Source organism: Thunnus thynnus, chromosome 1 (assembly GCF_963924715.1).
Source record: "Thunnus thynnus chromosome 1, fThuThy2.1, whole genome shotgun sequence".
NCBI lineage: Eukaryota > Metazoa > Chordata > Actinopteri > Scombriformes > Scombridae > Thunnus > Thunnus thynnus.
In genome coordinates, this window is record NC_089517.1 from 18,398,222 (window position 1) to 18,419,041 (window position 20,820).

The 20,820-nt window shown below is 37.9% G+C and overlaps 1 protein-coding gene across 2 annotated transcripts in view; it reads right to left on the reverse strand.

Moving 5' to 3' along the window:
• Positions 1 to 16,892, reverse strand: part of pde3b (phosphodiesterase 3B) — a 52,534-nt gene extending 35,642 nt beyond the window's left edge. For both annotated transcript variants that reach the window (XR_010928227.1, XM_067588290.1), the window contains exon 1: positions 15,870 to 16,892. Coding sequence is in view for 1 of the 2 variants with exons in the window: in XM_067588290.1 (XP_067444391.1) it covers positions 15,870 to 16,757 (888 nt within the window). In the remaining variant the exon portion in view is untranslated. The remainder of the gene's footprint in view (positions 1 to 15,869) is intronic.
• Between the last annotated feature and the right edge of the window lie 3,928 nt (positions 16,893 to 20,820).

A 20,820-nucleotide genomic window follows, 5' to 3' on the forward strand; every position in this document is an offset into this window, starting at 1 on the left:
ACATTTCACTGATTCTCCATGTTTCCTTTTCTGCTTTCAGAAAGGATCACATCAACAAGATTTGAATTTAAATACAGTATAGTACGTATTTCTGCCAGTTACCACACAAGCATTCCTGGGAGGCTATGTGGGAATGACCTTCATCACAGGACGCACCAGTCACATGACTCGAGGGATATTTCAACAACTGAGCAGAGGATATTCAATTTATTTGTATTTGTAGATCTTCTGTTTCTAATGCATCCACCAAGCCAACACTGCCCATTAAACAATGTAAACAAAATGCATCCTAACTGATTTAAAACATATCAAATGTAGTTGTGTAACTACATATGTAACTGCAGTTGTGACTGAATATATAGAATCCTAATATATTTGTTGTCTTTTTTTTAAAAACTAAAATCTGCACAAGAATAATGCAGTATACAGATTAAACACAGTGCCACCAGGCAGGAAAAGTGGCTTTCAGGGTTACTGGGGTCTTTGGTGTTATGTTCGCCTCAATGAATCATCTTTGGAGGGAACACATTCAACAGGTAGTGCTAACAGAGTGTGGTCAGAACATAACTAACAGTAAGTATGAACTTAGAGCTCAGCAAGCTTTGCCTACATCACCTGAGACAGATGCCACATGGCATAAATACTGGAACACTGGCGGACTGTTAGATAAGTCAGAGTCACACAAACAATCCTGTGGTAGGTTTACTAAACACAGTTAAGGAGAGCAAAGGTGAAGCCTACATGTACCTGGTTTACCAAGATTTGTGTAGTATACAGTCCTTTTTTTGGGGGGGTGGGGGGAGTTTAGATTTCTAGGTATCAAGAGGTTTAATACTCAGCTTACTTACTTTTTTTTAAAAAAAACAAAGGACTTCTATAGGAATAATATCAGCAATAGTACAAAACAACAGTTGTCAAATTGAAGAATAAAAGAAAGGGACAGCTAGAAAATGTGAATTTGGTTAGATTAAAAAAAAGAAATCATGATCTTCAAGATACGTGGCATCTATTTGCACACACCCCACGATACTGTATATTCTACACTATTTTTGTAGAATGTGAAAAACAGCACATTTTGGTTGTGACAGCCTTTCCATGTCTGCAGGTTATTGTCACGAAGCATCTGACACAGCGGATTCTGGATGGAAAAATCTACAGTATCATGATATATAGGATGGAATTAGGGGAAACCCACAATAAAGTTCATCGCAGTTACTTTGAGGTGAGGTTTGTTTTGGAGAGCAGTACTGCCTAAATGTCATTTAGTTTGTTTCCCTCCCTGCTCTGTTGCTTCATGACATGCTAACTGGTAACCCTCCGTCATTTCTGTACGGACAAAGATCTCAGCCTGCTAATGTGTCTAAAACATGATTAATGATAACTACTGTATACAAAGCTTAACAGACTGCCTCTGTGGTACATTTAAGAAAGACTTTATCCTCATATTAACATATACAACCAGAATTAACCTTTGGTAGGGCTGCACTTAGCTGTGTAAAAATATACAATAATAATCGGCATAATAATAATATTACAGAACCTAACTTTAGTTTCAACAAGTAATTAAATGTGATTGATTAACATATTGACGCTTTGCCAGCTCTGGTCCATCATATCAAACATTTCTTATTAACACATAAAAAGTAATATCATTATTTGAGCACACTGTGATTAACAAGAGCATTTTCACTATAGAGGAAACCTGCAACTGTAATGTAAATCTATTTTCTATTTTTTATTTAGGTGTACGCTATGTTGCAGTTCTCTGTCACTTTAAATACTTGCAACATATTCTGGTCCCAAAGATGGATGAAACATTGTAATAAATGACCTCAATTTTGAGCATAATGATGGTGATTTAGCTAACCTTTAGTTAATTTTGCAGGATTCTCATTTTGTGAACTGTTCTGCATCTTTCATGGCAACAGCTGCAAGCATTCAGTTTGTAGCTGTTACCGAAAAGGACATGAACTATGAAAATAACAACTGTTATAGCTAACTACCTAGCCTACAAAAGTCTCTATTGTATTTTCCGTCTTCCTATTCTCCATTTGCTTTAAGCCTGTGTTTTTGATACTTGTACAAACAGCCGACCGGATGTGTCCAACAGTAACACAAAACTTTCTATATGATCACTACGCCCAGTAGAGTTCACCTGATGACGCAAATGCTGCATCTTTAATCCATGTCTACCCCCCCCGGCCAACTTCTGCTGTCTGCAGCTGAGCACCCAGTGCCAAATGCTCAGTGTCTATGGTGCCATGTCAGGCTGCCTGCTGTCGATATGTGGCATCAAGTCCACTGTTGATCCAGTTGATCCTTTGATACAGGTTCAGGACAGAAAAGAACAACGGAGGGTCACACAGCAGCAGTCAGCCCAGTGCACTGCAGCCAAGATCAAAACAGGATTACATTACAGTTTGGTCTTTACAAGAACTTTTACCAAATGTATTAGAAAGTGAGAGGCACCTTTTCAAAGCTTTCAGTAAATTGTGTATGAATACAGCAATTTACTGAATGAAAATCTTTTGGCTTTCCTCCCTCTAGAGGGTCAGGTGTACTGTCCACATGAAGCTGAGGGGGACTCAGTGTCCTGTTCAATGTCCTGTTCAGTATTTAGTTACCAAGATAAGTATGAAACTGGTGTTCTGCTTGCAGGACAGTCTCCTTAACCACTAAAGTACTGCCTTTAAAGTCTTAATCACCGGATGTCACTCTTCAAAAATGCTTTTGGGCAATACAGGGAGCAATAACAGTTTAGGGCCACAGCTCTGACTCTATCTAAATACAGTCAGAGGGAGTCTTCGATTAAAACCTGTACTCTCCGCTCACTTGCTTTGCCATCAGTGAGTTCCATATGACTTCTGCAAACACCTATCTTTACTCAAAGATCACCAGTCCCTGCTGGTGCTAGTTTATCTCCACCGGCAGCCTGTATCAGCCATAATAACTTACATCACAGACTTCAGAGCACAGATGCAGACATGACGCTCTTCTACTGTTTTTAGGCTCTAACTTCCTCACATAAAAACAAGGATATTCTCTTCTTTATGTAAAGCATGCGCAAGCTAATTATTGTGATTATAGTAAGGTAGCTTTGACAAGCAAAACAAGTATCACGCTGCAACAGAAATGTACTAAATCCTTGCAAAAATGAGTTGTGAAAAGAATAAAAAAAAGTTCACTATTACTTTAACCTGAAATGTGGATAATAAGCTTTATGTTTGGTGCCTTCAAACAGGTCAAATTTCATGTGCTGTCACAGGAGAGAGAAAGGTGGGGGGTGGGGGGAGGAGTGGGGGTTAGTGGTGGGGAGGGAGAGGATGATACAGGTCCCCAGGAATTGATTACACTGAACAATGGCAAGCAGATCAAGAGCAACCTTGGCCGGATGGGGGAGATATCACACTGAAGCTCAGAGTCAGAGGCCTTAGTCAGACACAAAATCTATCTACAAAATCTCACTTACATTATGTGAGGGGAAAGGGGGGGGGGGGGGGGTCTGGCATTTGAGCCTCTCTGTGTGTGTGTGTGTGTGTGTGTGTGTGTGTGTGTGTGTTGGGGGAGGGGCGGACGGAGGTTAAAGTGAGAAAGAAAAGGAGACAGCGACAGACTAAAGAAAAAGTGAAGAAAAGGGGGTGGGGATTGGCCGGGAGCAGTTTCTCCAAAAATTTTTTGTCTAAACCTCACCATTCCACTTTGAAAGATTTACTTTACCATAAGTCACTCAGAATAAATTTTGCACAGTTATTGGAAATGGCGATCCTGTTGGTTGAAGTTAGGGTTTTCATTGCAGTGACTAATAGTGCTTCACAGTTTTGCCCTTTTCAGTGGGATCTGCCCTCAGCTGCTAAACACACACAAGCCCTCCTCTGTAGCTGCGGCTGACGTCAACCGTCACTTAGCAACAGCCTTTTGGTGTAAAAGCAGCAGTGCTGACACCGTTTTCAAAAGAGGCGCACAGAGAAAGACAGAAAGAAATTCAGAGAGAATGAGAAACGGAGATAGAAAGAATAAAATGAGGGACAGAAAAGTAGGGGGGGGGGGCAAAGGGGGGGGGAGTAAAAATTTGGCACCATCGCTGTGTAATGTTTCAGTGAGCGTGCAACTCAAAAATGATAATTGTAATTATTTTCAGTGCCATAAAAAAAAGCTGAAATCACTCTTGTCTGACATCCCTTGAAATTATCACCGAAAGCCTTCAGAATATTGAATGAAGAGATCGTGTTACATCAATAACGTCATCTGGAGACTATTAACAGTCAGTAAATACCTGCAGTAGGTACTCAGTTAAAATAAAAAAAAATAAAAAAGACTTTCCCTTAAACTAAAATTTACTACATTCTTCACTTCTCCATTCCCACAGCTTAACAATTTAAACATGGGCTCCCACCATCTATGTCACAGCAGTCTAATTTAACCAGACCTCCACCAAAACCTAGTTGTGCTTTTTTTTTTTTTTTTTTCTCCTCCTTTTACTCTCACCCCGTCACTCGGCTGAACAAACAGTCAACACATGCAAGGTTCAACAACCTCATCCTGAACTTAAAAGCTAAGCCACCTGAAATGTTTGCATTGTTGGGGACCTTGTGGTGTAATCAGACTCCTTTGAGATGAGCTTTGCAGAAAATCTTTAACGTCTGCTCGAAGTAAAAAAAAAGCTTGATTGTGTTTGCGAGCAGCTTCGGGAACATTTTGTCATTACTTATCTTATCTGTCATTTCTGTGAAAACAGGCCAAGTATGGGAGGCTGATACAGCAGTCGCAGAAAAAAAAAAAAAAGTCTAATTAGCCCAAACTTGGTTGGTGATAGTTGCTCGGCATCCCTCTCTCCAGTCCAACAATCTTTGCTTCGACAATACACTAACTCAGCAACAAATAAGCTTTGTATATTATAATAATACAAGCAGATAAATGAGGTCAGGACATCACATCAAGGCTCATTAGAGAAATATAAGAATGAGATGACACGCTGCGCAGCACTTTATAGGCAGCTCAAAAACAGAGTATCAAAAAACAAAACAAAACTGTAATTTATAGACTTATTTAAAAGGCAAAATGTCAAAGGAAGAAACAAAATGAAACCATCTATGGATATTTTGTAAGCCTTCTTTGGTGATGGTGACTCTTCAGACACCAGAGTCATTAGGCTAAGCTCTGGTAGACCTATCATGAAAACTAAAGAGCTGCAAGCTAATTGCTGGTGATCATGACGCAAACCGTTTCCAGGGTAACCCGAGTTTTGGAGTACCCGCTCCAGCATTTCCTCATCTGTTTGCACTCACACCAGCAGGCTGACAATGCAGTCGCTGCATCCTGTTTCACTCTGCAGTCAGCCAAACACACAGTACCCCGCTCAACTTAACCCTTTCTACCGGTCCTGCTGCTGCTGCTGCTGCCGCCGATGAAAAATTAAAAGCAGCTATGCAAACTAGGTCTGACCGTAAAGAAAGACGGATGAGAATATTATTCACAGAAGCTGTCACTGCAGCCCATCTGGATCCAATAACAGGAGGATACATTTTAATCAGTAAAACTGCAAAAGCATTATATTCTTGTGAACACTTCAAATATGAATTAGAAAACACCTGAACAAACTTCATTAAAAATAGAGGCGACGTGCATAAATGCTGATTCAGCTCTCGATTTGGCACTCACAAAATGTTTACCTACTATCAAAGCTACCTGTGGCATCGACGACGAGTTGCTAAGCGATGAATTAGGACATCTTGGTCTTGATATCGCAACTGTTACACAAGCTCCTAAACACTGAGGTTAACTTCACACGTCATTCTCGTTCGGTTAAACAACAGCTCAGCTTAGGTCACATTTCATCAAACAGAATCATATTATAAACACCTAAAAGTCACGTTAACAATCAGAGACTTCTGTTGACTAACCATATTTCCAGTTCTAATTTTTAGGATCCTGGAATTATTTAAGAACAATAAAATTCATGTCATTATTGCAAATGAAACTGGATAGTTAAAACATCAGACTTAATCCTGTCAAGCTGTTCTGCTTTCACATAGCCTGTATATTATATTGCTGATATCAAGATTTAAGTTTCCTTAAAAAACAACAACAACACACACATACACACGCACACACATAATCTTCAACTGCAGATAACAGTTGTCATTTAATGGCCTTTATTTTTAGGCAACAAACCCTTTTCTCTGTTTGCACTGTCATTAAAGGCCACAATCTATTCCAACTAGAGGCTAAATAAAAGGTTTAAAATTGGATAAATGTCTTTAAAAATAAACTAGGTTATGAAATTAACTACAACTGACTAAACTAGAAATGTTTTCTTTGTTATCATATTTTATACTTTTAAGTGTTCATGACATATTCTGAGCATGGAAATGGTCCTGAGTGGTATATCTTCCCTTATAATGTTCAATCAGAATTTTTTTCATACATTGACTTTTTCAAAGCTTGAAAAAAAAATGTATATGAATTTTTATATCAGATTTATTAATATGCTATAACTAATGTTCACTGTGTATTGGAAAAAATAACTGAATGCGTCTTTCAGCACACTGCACACACACACACACACACACACACACACACAAAACATCTTAAATTTAACACAATTTGATGAGACAATGATTTTGATAATAGTGAACCAATGTGAAAAACGTCAGAGGACAGTGTCACTAAATGCATGAAGGCTTTCATCTCCAGACATTCAGGCTACGTAAACAGGATAAAGAGAACACGAGCTGCAATTCAATATGGACATGAAAAATTATTATGTTCTATATTTTACATTCGTGCTGAAAATGATTATGACCTTTCAACATCTACACATACAAGTAGGACCGGGCAATATATCAATATAACATCGATATCGTGATATGAGACTAGATATCGTCTTAGATATTGGATATCATAATATCGTGATACAGCATAAGTGTTGTCATCTTCTGGTTTTAAAGGCTGAATTACAGTAAAGTGATGTCACTTTCTAAACTAACCAGACTGCTCTAGCTGTTCTATTATTTGCCTTTACACACTTAGTCATTATATCCACATTACTGATGACTATCTTTTAAAAATCTCATTGTATAAATATTTTGTGAAAGCACTAACAGTCATCGCTACAATACTGTTGCAATATTGATATTGAGGTAGTTGGTCAAAAATATCACAATATTTGATTTGGTCCATATCACCCAGCCCTACATACAAGCATGATTTTCTTAAACCACAAATCTGCTTTTAGATTTTACACAAATTACTTTCTCTCTACTGCTATAATAGTGAAAGTCAGTTGTTCTATCAAAGCAGAATTTCATAATTAGTTCAATACACTTACACCACTGTGCTGATGGTGTCATCTAAATAGGAAAATATCAGAATTTGACATTAGAAAAACATGTATTTTTTAAATACAAAACAATAAAACAATTAAAAATCATACAGCTTCCTCTAAGTTTCTGGATGAACAAGCAAAGTGGTCTGAAGTACAATTCTCTGTGTCACTTCTTTCCACCTAAACACGCTTTCTATTGCACACCGTCTGAAGATGGACAATTTCTCCCTCTCTCATCACTGCTGGAGGCAGACACTATATTCTACAGGGCGATTAATAAGACTTGGCATTTTTTTTTCTTCTTTGCAATCACCCTGTGGTACGTCACTGGGTTGTGACGTCAATGTTATATCATTCCACATGGCTTTACAGCAAGCGAACGTGACAGCTGAGAGCTGCTCTGCGTTTTCACTGCTCTCCCTTCCAACCTTTCTCTCTGCAGCCTGCCTCTCTGTTCTTGTCTGGATGGGGGGTTAGTTAAGTGTATTATTTACCCCTGCCTGCCCCCTTGGAGTGGAAACCACACAAAAAGTGGGCCTTCTCCCCTGAATACAACACTGCGTTGCCAGCCCTGCCTCTAAGGTCTTACTCATGAAGTAGAGCTTTTTAGATCCTCGCCATGAAAGCCCAAATACACTAATCCTACTTAAAAAAAAATATGATCACGCTATATTCTCCTCATCTCAAACACTAATTGGGTCTCAGGAGAAACATTTTTTGGGAAGAACAGGTCACTATTTAGATTGGACAATAACATAATTGTTTTTGGAGAACAGCAATTTTAAGTAAATGTATTTAATGTATTTCCCATTTGCAAATAATGTTAACTAAATTCAGTTTTGTATCTCAAGGCTCTTGTGACTCTTGGACAGTGTGACTCTGCAACAGTAATCTCACAACAAAATTAGCAAACACAAAGTTTTACAGGGCTCCGTCACCGTGTCACATTTACAAGATACACTCACTTATTTAGCTCTGCTACTGAAGGAGAGTTAAACACAAAAGACTGACACAGTTAATGCAATAAATCTAGGATTCAGTGTACCTGACCCCTGGCACTCACAGTCAATCCATAAAGCTTTAGTTGTGCAAGAGGTTTTGAGTTACTAACATAAAACTGGAACTGAATTTGCAGACAAAAACGTGAACAGTTTAAATTAATTCAATCTCCAACACTGCACTGAATGTTCCACACTGTTGTCAGGTGTGGTACATACTGGTTTTACTGTTTTCATGCGTAAGTCTGTAAGATTGCACCATATAGAAACCTTTGCCCTGTTCCATAGTTTCTAAATGAGCAGTCTTGGTGCTGTTTCATTACATTGTGTATGATAGTGAAGACTGTAAGATGGCAGCCACTACGAAGGGTTTTCCTTCCCAGTCCGTCCAACACATTTAAGAATGACACCTACAATAAAAAGATATGCTCAGCTACAGATATTCACCAAGTTCTAACACAACATTTGTGTACAAGCTAAAAGAAAACTGAGCAATTGACCTTAATGAAATAATTATTCTTTGGACTCATAATGAGACCATAGACTTATATAGACAAAGACAAGTCTGTAAATCCTGAACACTTTTTCTCAATATTTATTTTAGTTTTTGTGTAAAGATCAAAATGGTTTGTTCATATAGTATAATACAATCCTATTTAGAATGTGCGAATGAAAAAGTTTTTCCATCAAAACTGATAATGGCGAGAGATTCTTAAAAATTATGGTGAGGGAGTGTCAAAGAAAATATCATAATACAGCCCCCTGACAACACGCTGCAGGGATTGTAATAAGAAAGAATGTGATTTTAAAAACTACTGACTAAAACTTAAAAGTAGTACGCACTACTTGCTTGGTTGATATGTGTACATTGCCTTCAAAACAATCTCATTCTTGCGTCATCTTGCTGTTAAAAAAAATACTACATACAGCTACTTAAAAACAACAGTAGTTCGCTGATATAATCAAACCGGCTACGGAAGCTTTGATGGGATGAAGGAAAAATGACATTTTCTATGTGCTTGTCAGCAGCGGTGCACGCAGTGAATTCGACACCTTCCGCTCACTGCCTTTGCATCTGCCTTGCATACTTGTAAAACACTACTACAACACTATGTGTTCTCTTCCAAACAAACTCGGTAACATTTACATTCAGTGTTTTTCCATAAAATGTACTGTATTTATTATTAGGGTTTTTAGAAAATATTGGGATGCATTTAGTTTCCTTTGAGAAGTCAATTTTTTTTTAATGTTTTGACATATCTTCTCACTGTCCCATTCTCCTAATGTATTGGCACATAACTGCCTTTTAGGGCACATTACCAACTCCAACTGTTGGTATGAAGACTTGTGTGAATCCAGGGGATGTCATAAATCATGTTTTTTTCCATTCATATCAAAGACATGCCATAAAAATATGGAGGTAAACATCATTTTTATGGCAATTTGACATGAAGACCAAGCTAGCAACTACAACATCCTAAAAAAAAAAAAGTAGAAACTAAATTAGCCTTAATGGCCAAACCAATATATATTTTTAGCCTGCATGTGAATCCTCATGCACGTGGTGTTAGAGCAGAGTCAAATAATATGGTGCTTTTCATTATGCTAGCATGTTTCCTTGCTTCCCTCACTCACAACTCTTCCTTATGTCTTAGCTCCTCCCAGTGAGGATTTGAGAGAGAGATGCCAGTAGGAGAGGCGCTGACGGAGGAATTTAACTCAAAAGGGACGTCCTCGCTCACTCCAGCGTCATTTTGAGGAAACGGCAACTATTCATGACACACAGCACCTCAACTGTCAATATGTAGAAATTAAGTAACAGTTTAAATTCTGAAGTTTAAACTTAAAATTCGTGTACTTAATTAACACTTTAAACTGTTACTTGATCATTTTTACAAAGTGACAGCTGGAAGGGAAACACCTGATAACTGCTGCTGTTTTATTATTTGATTATAGAGTTAAAGCATCGTCTGGCTGTCACAGAACAAGGCACAAATAGACAATTTAAACCCGTTAATTACTGTAAGAACAGAACCAACGTAAAGGAGCAATAAAATCAGCTGTAGCCTACAGAATGTCTAAATAAAATATTGCTTGTTTAGTTTGTGAAAGTCTGACGTCCCTTTCAGGCTCAGGATGATTTTATAGGAGACACGCAGCTGTGCGGCGTCATATTTTCCTGAAGGAGCTGAGACGTACTTGAAACAGAAAAGAAGAAAAGAAGCCTTTTGGCTTATGAAGAAAAATCATAAAGTTACAGGAATGCTTTTTATGATTGATTCATGATTCAGTAATTTTTATTTTATGAATAAATATGGTCAGCTTCTGTTGGTGCCATCATTCCTATTCGACAGGTAGTTTTCCTGATCTGCTGTGTTACAACAGCCCGACTGTTTACTGTCCCGTCAGATCAGCTGACCAATCAGTAAACACATTCAATCAAAGGGGTGTTGCTGTCTGGTAAAAAAACTTCCGCAGAGGATACACCTGTGGTTCCTCACTTTAAGCTCCTCCTGGAGCCTCCTCGCTCCTTGTCTCCTCTGAGGTGCATTTAAGGGATTGTAAGATCCTCGATGATGGCGAAGAGAGATTTGTTTCTGGGTCACAGCCAGGAGGACGGAGGAGACGGGACGCAAGGAAGCATAAATCAGCTAAATGAAAAGCACCCTATGAGAATCAGCTCATCAAAGTGTTGCTCTAGAGCACCACTAGTGGCCAAAAACTCCTCAACATACCTTAAACAAAAACAAAGGCCTCTAAATATAAGAGAGATGACCGTCCACAGACTTCGACTGGCTTTTCTCCATCTCATAACGGCTTAGTCTACACAGTTATGCACAACTGTTAATAAACTTCTACTGTTGCAATACCAAATAATACCTTTAGGGGCTCGGCAGGTGAAGATACTAAAGTAACAACACCTCGAAACCTTGAATGTTTCAAGAAAATATAACTGTGTCTTCAATTTGAACTCACAGACTGGATATACAAATGACAAAAAAAAGGAAAGAGTCTACAAACTATTCTCTTATTTTTTTTTGTATTTTTAGGTGCAAGTATTACTCAGGTATGATGGCTTCTTACATGCACTGTTGCAACTCCTTAATTCCATCATGTACATGACAACCCAAATGAGCAAAAACAGGTAAATGCATTAAATTTAAATACCTGATGAATTTCACTGATCACACAAACACACTGGACATGTAATAGAAACTCAGGTGTCTGGAAGTACAACTCTTACTCTGCTGTCTGTCACGCTATGAGGCTTCATCCACACTAATACCCTTTCATTTTAAAATGCGTAGCTTTTGCTACGTTTACGCCTAGCGTCCACACACCTCCGGCATTTTCGAACCCCTAAAATAGAGACTTTTGAAAACTCTGCTGACTCCGTTTTAGTTTGAAAACTCCAGGATTGCATTTTAGTCAAGACGGGCGGAAATGGAGACTTCTGAAAACGATGACGTAGACACCAACAGTCACTTCCTGATTGGGTTTTATCAGTCACGACGTGCCTTCCCTGATTTCGTCACACCCCTATCACGTGATACTTTTCCTAAAGAAAACAGTCAACATCAGCCTTGACTACCAGTGGTTAATTCAACATGGATAACAGGTGTTGCTGACCTTGTTGTCTATGCTAGCAGCTCTTGTGCAGTTAAATTCTGAATTTTATAATGCTACTACTGCCTACATGCACAGGAAGCGAGCTATTATTTGAGTGATTTGTGACAATTCCCGCGTCCAGCTGCGTTATTTTCAGGCATGTTAATATGGACAGAGATGATTTCTGATACAGTGCTAAAACCCTTGTGTGGATGGAGATCGTTTTCGTTTTAAAACGCTGACGTAGTGTGGACGTAGTCTAAGACACATCATCTGACGCAGTACTTTTAGTTTGAATATTCACAACGGTGTCTACTTGCAAAAGTCGGCACCTGCATTAATGGAGCAGTTTTGAAACACAGATCATATGTTTTAAACACAAATATAAAATGTCAAAAGGATTGTCATGATGGGTAAAAGGTGAATTATATAAGAAATTAATGCATCTTCCTAATTTTTTTTAAAGCCCACAAACTCAACAGAGTACGCTGTTGAGTCTCAAAGCATCAACTTTGCTTATTTCCAATTCACATAGGTGTTAATACACAAGAGGTGTCCTGATATATAAAATGAATGGATGAAATAAAGGCAAAGAATATCACAATATAACGCATCAATTCACATTTCCTCTGCCAGCTGTGTTATTTTCTATGTGAGAGTGTACTGCCACGATTATAGCATTTTTATTTATCACAGATAAAAAGGGAAAAAGCTATGTTCACGTAGTTATCCATTTTTCTTATTCTTTTTCTAAATTCATTTTTGCTATCAGTTAAACTCAAGTTACCTGGTAATGTATGGCTGTAGTATTGTTGCTGTTGTTGCCTGCAGCTTAATATTTACGTTCCGCAGATTTGTGATATTAAAGTGAGTTAAACTGCCGACAGTATCTTTGCTTGGAGAGTCTTGTTATTCAGTTTTAACAAACTACTGTAAGTCATTTAAAAAATAGTCATTAACCAACATGACAATTATCAAAAGCCTAAAGCGCAACTCAAGATTGTTGTTAATTTCATGTATTCAGATTGTTCTGAAAGCAATTGTATTTAGCTCAGTTTAAATACAGCATACAGTCTGCTTGTTTATCTCACACCTTTGTGGCTGTTACCCAGACAAAACATCTTTACGTTTGTCTACTCGATACCAAACCTCTATTCAACCATTTTCCCACAGCGATGACGCTCTTACCATATATATAAAACCACATTTTGCTGCAAACAAAAAAAACAGCTCCCTCTTTACAGCTGAGACACAGAAAACCAGTGACCCTCTCAGACAGCAGAGAGGGTGAGGAGGGGGGCTGTGTTGTGTGCAAAATGTGTGTGAAGATGAAGAACATGTGTGACATCACCAGTGAACCTTTCCAACTCTTCTTCTGCGCCTCTCTTTGCTTGTCTCTGATGTAGAGTCTGTCAGTTTTTGTGTCATTTTTATGTTACAAAAATATTATTTCTTATTCTCAGTTTACAGTTCTTCTTCACCGACTATATTTTCTGATTATCAAAGCAAGAAAAAGACAAGCTTGGTGTCATCAGGAGCTAAAATTCAAATATTTTCCAAAATCTTAAGAAAAAAGAAAACTACTTTTTAAAGATATGAGAACACCCAAGAAAATCTTCCCTACATTATTAGCCGCACAGCTAATATTGTAACCCATAATACTATTCCAGTGAGTGAGATCTATCCCAGCATGCACTGGGCGCAACACTCAAGACAGGTTGCCAGTAAGCTGCATCATAGGGCTGACACCTACAGACTGATAAACACACTCAACCCAAAATGCACATCTAACAGGCAACTGGCAGACATTAATTCACCTGACTGGCATTTCCCAGAGGAAATCCAGTGTATTATGGAGTGTATTTATGTTGTCTGTCTCTTTTCTTTTCGTCACTGTATTTTTAAATTTCTGTATAAATAATATAAACTAAGAAAAACATTGACAAAGCTGCCAAATACATTTTTAAGAACAGTGTGATCCTAGGTCTCATTTTACTCCCTACAGGTAAGGATGGAGAAAAATAATGAATATACACATTAATTACTACTTATCCACTATTTTTTGCATGTTTTATTTTCCAAGTGTGTGTGGTTGATTGAACACACTTCTCCAAATTTCTGTGCACTACTTTAGTTTATGCAATTTTACACAGTATACAGGTGGGTTAACAGACTATGTTTGGAGTTTTGTGACAGGCGAACAATGAAGTTACTTAACTAGCTGATTAATGCTCCAATTTAAAGAAACAATTACTGATTGAAAAAAATTATTTATTTTTTTCAGCATAAAAAAAAATCTATCTCCAACTGCCTAAAAGTTTTGCAACTTCTCCAACTGAAAATGGTGATGTCTTGCTAGTTTTGTACTTTGCATATGCTGTTTAACTGTGTTGTGGTGCATACTATACCTACCTAAAAAGAGACTGAAAGACTAACAGATGTTCAGCAAATACTTTTGGGACACCATATTTCAGGTAAAAGTCAAGTCCCTACCTTTACACACGTTTAAAATTTTTTGGCTTCCATATTATAATTATTCACTTCTCGCTGTTGTTCAGTAAAACAACAATGTGCATCAGGGGGGTCTAATGTTGCTGTGTGTGGCAAAAGGTGAAACGGCGAAGTATTCAAATAAGGTTTGGAAAGTCTGCAGCCGTAATACAGGTTCTTGAATGCTCCAACCTGTTTTTTCTGTTACAGTTTTCATGCACTGTTTACAGCCTTCCACCTCAGTGTGACTGCTAATCTGCTAATAGCCTAAAACACAATGATGTGAAAAACAACTGGTGGAAGTAGCACAACTCAGACAAGCTGGATATACATTTTTAGTTCTCTTATCATTTCTTACAAAGCTTGAAGGACACAAAAACAATATGTGTGAGCTGACGGCTTGGCATCCACTAGAGAACTGCTCTTTGTGTGCACCTTTTGTTTTTAAATGCATTGTTTAAAAATGATACAGACATTAATGTCTGCATTTGTTAGTATTGTCTACACACAAATTAAGTTGCATCAGCTTTTTTTTTGTCCACCACATAACGTATGCAACATGATAGTCTGCATTTAATATGGATATCACTTGATATCGGTGTATTGGTTTACAAAACTCATGCAAAGTAGAAAGGAGCTACTGTGTGTAAACTTGTACAGGCTTCATGTATACAAACAAACAAAAAAAAGAAAAGAAACAGACTGAATGTGGACTGTGGACACTGAATAATCCCTGCGCGTGTGCTCACCCTCATTTTGTTTTGTTGACTGCTACAGTCAGATGGGACTGTGTAGGCCATAACATTTGCTATGCTGCTGGTAAGACCCATGTTATCCTTACAGCATGCATTAGCATTAGACACTCACATTTCACTGTAACTGGTATATAAACTTTTAAATGCACCATGTTCCTAACAATATGAAGATGAATATAACTGATATGATTATTAGATTTCAAACAATAGCATGTTGAATGTTGATATTCCATTATAAGTATCTACAATCCATAAAACATAGATACATAAGTATCTGTAATCAATAAAACACATTTTTGTTAATTGGTTGAAATACAAAAATGGAAATTAAAGTGAATTTGGACATTTATGTCTGTATAATAGCACTGCAAAAGTCATTTTAGGTTGCCTTCTACCAGAAATAGTCTGTAATAACCTATATAATCATTAACAGCTATTAACAGCAATCTACTGATGTTGCAGCTCATCATTTTTGGTGAAACACCTGAACTGTTCTGTGAGGGAATGTTTTTTTTTTGTTGTTGTTGTTGTTATTATTTTTTGTCTCTGTGGGTCAGTAGTTTGATTTGCTTTGTGTGGCCTTTACAATAAGATTGGGTGTTTTCCTCCTCTGGTGCACATGTGGGTGATCACAGTGGGCCTATACTTTGGCAAGTACAACAACAGACGTGGTCCTGCATGGGGAAGACCTACCTGCTCTCTTGATATACAGGGTAACGAAGGTCTGCGAGGCATTTTACAACTGCCATAATAGCTGGTCGACGTTTCCCCCAGAGAAACACAGCTGGACCTTCTCCTGGGTCTGATCACGGGGACCTTTTCCTCCGTGCTGGCAATCCCACTCGGCGCTTCCTTCGACGGGTAGTAACGGTCAAAACAGAGCCCCAACAGGGAGCCCGAAACCCCCGCAAAGCAGGCGAAGAGCGGTCTGAGCAGTGCGGGCAGACCGCTCAAACTTGTGAAAGAGACAAGCCACACAACGCTGGCAAAAACCAGTATGAGAACACTGTGTTTGAGTTTCAGAGTGGGGATCAGTGTTAGCAGACCCACACACCCCAACACGAATAACAACCTGCCCACCATTTGCATCTGGTGTTGGTCCTCTCCCCATTGCAAAAACCGCAAAACCAAAAAATCCCCGAGGTAACACGATGCTGGCAGTGACAAGAGCCAACATTTACTGCTCTCCTTCTTTTTCCTCCTCAGGTAAAACGTCAGAAAGAAGAATGCACATCCTATGCTGAATAAAGGACTGATGGACTGGGAGAAGCCCGACAAAAAAGTCCGCAAATCCCAAAGCGAGTCACTTTGCAAGCTCCTGGAAATGAGCAAAGAAACCGCGAAAATTACAAACGCGCCGACGTAGAGGGCAGAGACCTTTAACAATTTTGAATTGAGGATGTCTTCGTTGCAAAACCTGCACACGTTGAACAAAAATCCCCTCTGATGGTCCTGTTTAAGGGGGGTGACGCAGCTCTTCACATAGCCGTTCCTGAAGCCCTCTGAGCTGTTTACACTTCCAGCTCCGTCGTGGTGCCTTATTTTACTGTGCAAAACCTCTCCTTCCTCCCGTGCAGCCATGGCTCGACTGTGACTCCTCGTATCCACACAAAAAGTCCCCCCTCTTCTGCTATTCACGCCGTATTAACGCTGAACTACATGACAGCAAACGCACTCCATGGTCACTCAAACGTGCTCCAGCACTTGGACTAAAGAAAGAAGGTGAGATGTTGTTTTTACAGAAAACGGGCTCTCTAACGCCGCCTAGAGGCCACAACTCAGACCTCAGGGCTTCAGTGATGTGTAGCACTGATCGGGTCCTGCTGCAGCATTCATCTGAGGTTGCAGCTAATACAGGACTAAAAAAAGTTCTCATTTAATTAAAAAATATGCTTAAAATTGATCCATACCAATTGTATCCACCAATCATGTAATAATATTATAAAAGGGTTTTTACTTACATGCTATATTCCCAATGTAACCAGGCTTATGTGTTCATCTTTAATTTTTTTTTTTTTTTTTATAAAACTTGTTTTCAAATGTAGGCAACTCAATTTTAAGAAGAGAGATAAATACATGTGACTTACAAATTTGACCTCATTTCGGAGCAACGCATACAGTTTAAATTAACGTTGCCCTATTTTAAGTAAAATCTTATTAAAGTAATATTTCACCGACTAAAAATTAAATTAACTTTTTGATAATGTCTCTTTTCTCTTCGTATCTGAATCATGTTGCTCTGGGATCTGTTAGCCTGCCTACAGCTTGGAAAAGTAGCCGATTATCGATAAGCTGATCAGAATAACATTGATGTGTAAGAGGAAACCAACCGGTCAATTTAATCGTAATGGTAATGTTTCTTAAAAGAAGACATATTCTAGTTCAATGGCGAGATGAATAATGTATACAATCAAAGCCGTTCAAAGATATATTTTATGACTGGCTAACTATAGCGCCACTGGGTTTGCTTTAGGTAAACAGCTCGCTGATAACACAACGTTAGAAATATATTTTGCAATGAAAGTTCATAAGAACTGTCAACTTAAGCAAAGTCCTGCCCTAAATCTAAAGTCCCTTCCTTAATTCACACAACCTCCCGATATTTTGTATTGGCCAGTCCTGATTTATCATATGATACAGGTTGATACAGTTAACATGGTAATAGGACAAAGGGTAAAAGTAATAAAATAAATAGATAGTAACTTAACAGAAAAGGTAGGCAATAAATTAAGTTTCATTAAAAAAAACAACAACAACACTTGGAGCGTACTAAATTTATGTACACATTTCCTATTGTTTGTGAGTTGGATAGACTCAAAATACTTTCAAACGATGGACAAGACCTCGAGAACTGAGAGTTATGAATGTGAAATTTTCTCTGTAAAATTATTAAAGTTACAACAGGAGAAGATATACTGGAGTGATAATGTCATTACAGACTGATCTGGAGCTATCACAGACAATGAATGGCGAGGCAATTTTATTTATAGGCCATAGGAAATTTCAGTACAGCCTGGTAATCTCAATATGTTTAATATTTAAAAGCATAAAGCAACAAGTAATATTCAGGAGAGTATAAGAAAAAAAAACAGTGCAAATAGTAACAAAAGCAAAGACACAAAGTGACAAATGTACCCCATTCAAACCACAAACATAGATGTAAGATACCTCCACACAGACAGTAACTAATTATATTCCTGAGAAATGGAGATGTTTTTAGTTAAGCTGCAACGATTAGTCGATTAATCAATCAGTCAGTCAACAGAAACTTAACCGGCAACTATTTTGATGATCGAAAAATCATTTTATGTATTTAAAGTACCAAATGCCAAACATTTCATGTCATTTGTGAGGATTTCCTGCTATTCTTGGTCTTGTGTGATAGTAAACTCAATATGTTTGGATTTGGGACAGTTGGTCAAACAAAACAGGCAATTTGATGACATCACCTTGTGCTTTAGGAAACTGTGACCGACATTTTTCACTGTTTTCAGGCATTTTATGGTCCAAATGATTCATCTAAAAAGTAATTTGCAGATTAACTGATCAAGAAAATAATCGTTTGTTGCAGCCCTGGTTTTTTAGTTTACTTGATATTGTTACATTTGTTACAGAGCTCAGGCCAGGAAAAACACTACGTACTCTACTTATGTGGCTTATACTGGGATATGGTACATTACATCCTCTGGTTCACAGAGAGAAGGCTTTAAATCATGTAAAGCTGGTTTGGATGTTCAGTAACATCTCCAAGAAAAGTCCACTACCATGTCACTAATTGTCACTGGACCTAAAAAATAGACTCCTCATGACATCTTATTTCAAGATACACTCTGCACTAGTATACTCCAAAAGTATCTGCTGTTGGTTATGGGCAAACTCACTGTAACAGCATAATGAATGCCAGTTGATGTTCATTAGTGCATTTAACAATGCTGCCCTTTAACACTAGATACACTTAAATAAAGATAAATGATAAGATAAATGTATTTAGCTTCTATGTTACACTTTTAGGTCCACAAGTTGGCCTACAAGCCTTAAATTATCCATTCTTGTCCCACTTAAAATTTCTTAAATCTGAAGGAGCTAGTATGATATAGCCTTCCTTCCTGGTGCACAGGGTATCATGTGTTATTGCATTGCTGTATACTGGTAAACTGTGTGGAAGAGAAAGACTGAATGAAAGACTTTGAATCATTCACCTTAAGACTGTGGTTCATTCAAGGTTTTGTGCATGCACTGTGCATCACTGAGGCTAAGCTTCCACTAGAGGGTGGTGCAAACCAATAACAACTTCAAAATATGTTGCATTCTTTTGGTGAAAGCTAAACTACAATATTTCAATATATATATATATATGTATATTCAGTATATATTCAGTTTCAGCCCAAGAAGGATATGTTTTTGTATTGTGTTTCAGATGAACTGTTTATGTGTGTCACGAGGCTGGCCAAGCCTGAACAAGAGTCTGCAGCAGTGAGGTATGATGAGCCAATAAATTCTGAAGTGGAAATTGTTACTCACTGTGGAAAATGTTGGACAATCTCCAAAATATCAACCACTTAAAACAAGATAAGAGGAGTATTTGTATGATCATGTCCAACTTCATAATATTATTATTATTTTTTAACTGGAAAGTGTTTTTGAATGTATTTTTGTCATTTTTTCTCAAAATGTAAATAAATAACTGCTGCAATGATCATTATTCATTGTTCCTTGATATGAAAGGTCACTTGAGACATACATGTGCTCAATGTAGCATTCATTCAGTTCTAATACGCTTTATAGTAAAAGACTTTCACAAAGACCTTCATAAACCATTCTCTTTTTTTTTTACTGTTTACCAGAGTCACAATCTCAGTGGCAAAAGGTGAACACAGCTGCCCAGATGCTCTTTCTTTCCCTGTTCCCCCTGTGAGATTTCCAGTCCATCCAGCATTGCAAATGATTCAAACTCCTAAGGGAAACCGGACTGTCTTACCTCTGAAATTTGATTGAGTGTTATTAAATTGACAGGTCACTACATGAGCTGATTTCCCTCCCAGTGATCATAATCCTGGCCTCATGGTAACATTTCTCCTGATTTATAAATAAACTATCACACAACCCTGCTACTCTGGGGATGTACAGTCTGATTGTACAGATGTTAAGAAAACTTATGGATTTTAATTGTTCCGCAACTTAAGATAAGAAAATGCCTTTATCAGCTGCACATTATGTGGCGATGAGATTTTTATCCTTCAATGGCTGTAAGGTAGCAGGTGCTGTGACTCATCGGAGCACTTGATTTCCCCAATGCCCTTACTGCTTCTGCGCTGTCATTTTTAAAATTTATTTATTTATTTATTCTTATCAAAGTGAAACCCTGTATGGGCATTGGCTGCCAATCATTTTCCCAAAATGTATCAAATTTTCTGTTTGACTACTTCTCACAGTTGGACAAATTGAGATTTTTGTCATATTTATGGATTTCAGTGTTTTGAGGCATATTCATGGTTACTTTTTGTGGCTTACAACATTATACACAAGTAAAACGTTGGGGGAAAAAAGTCGTTGTCATAAGTGTTTTTGTATGTAAAATAAAGACGGGACCCTTCTGCGATTTTCGCATTCGCGGTTTATCACTCTGTAGTTTGATCCTTTCGGC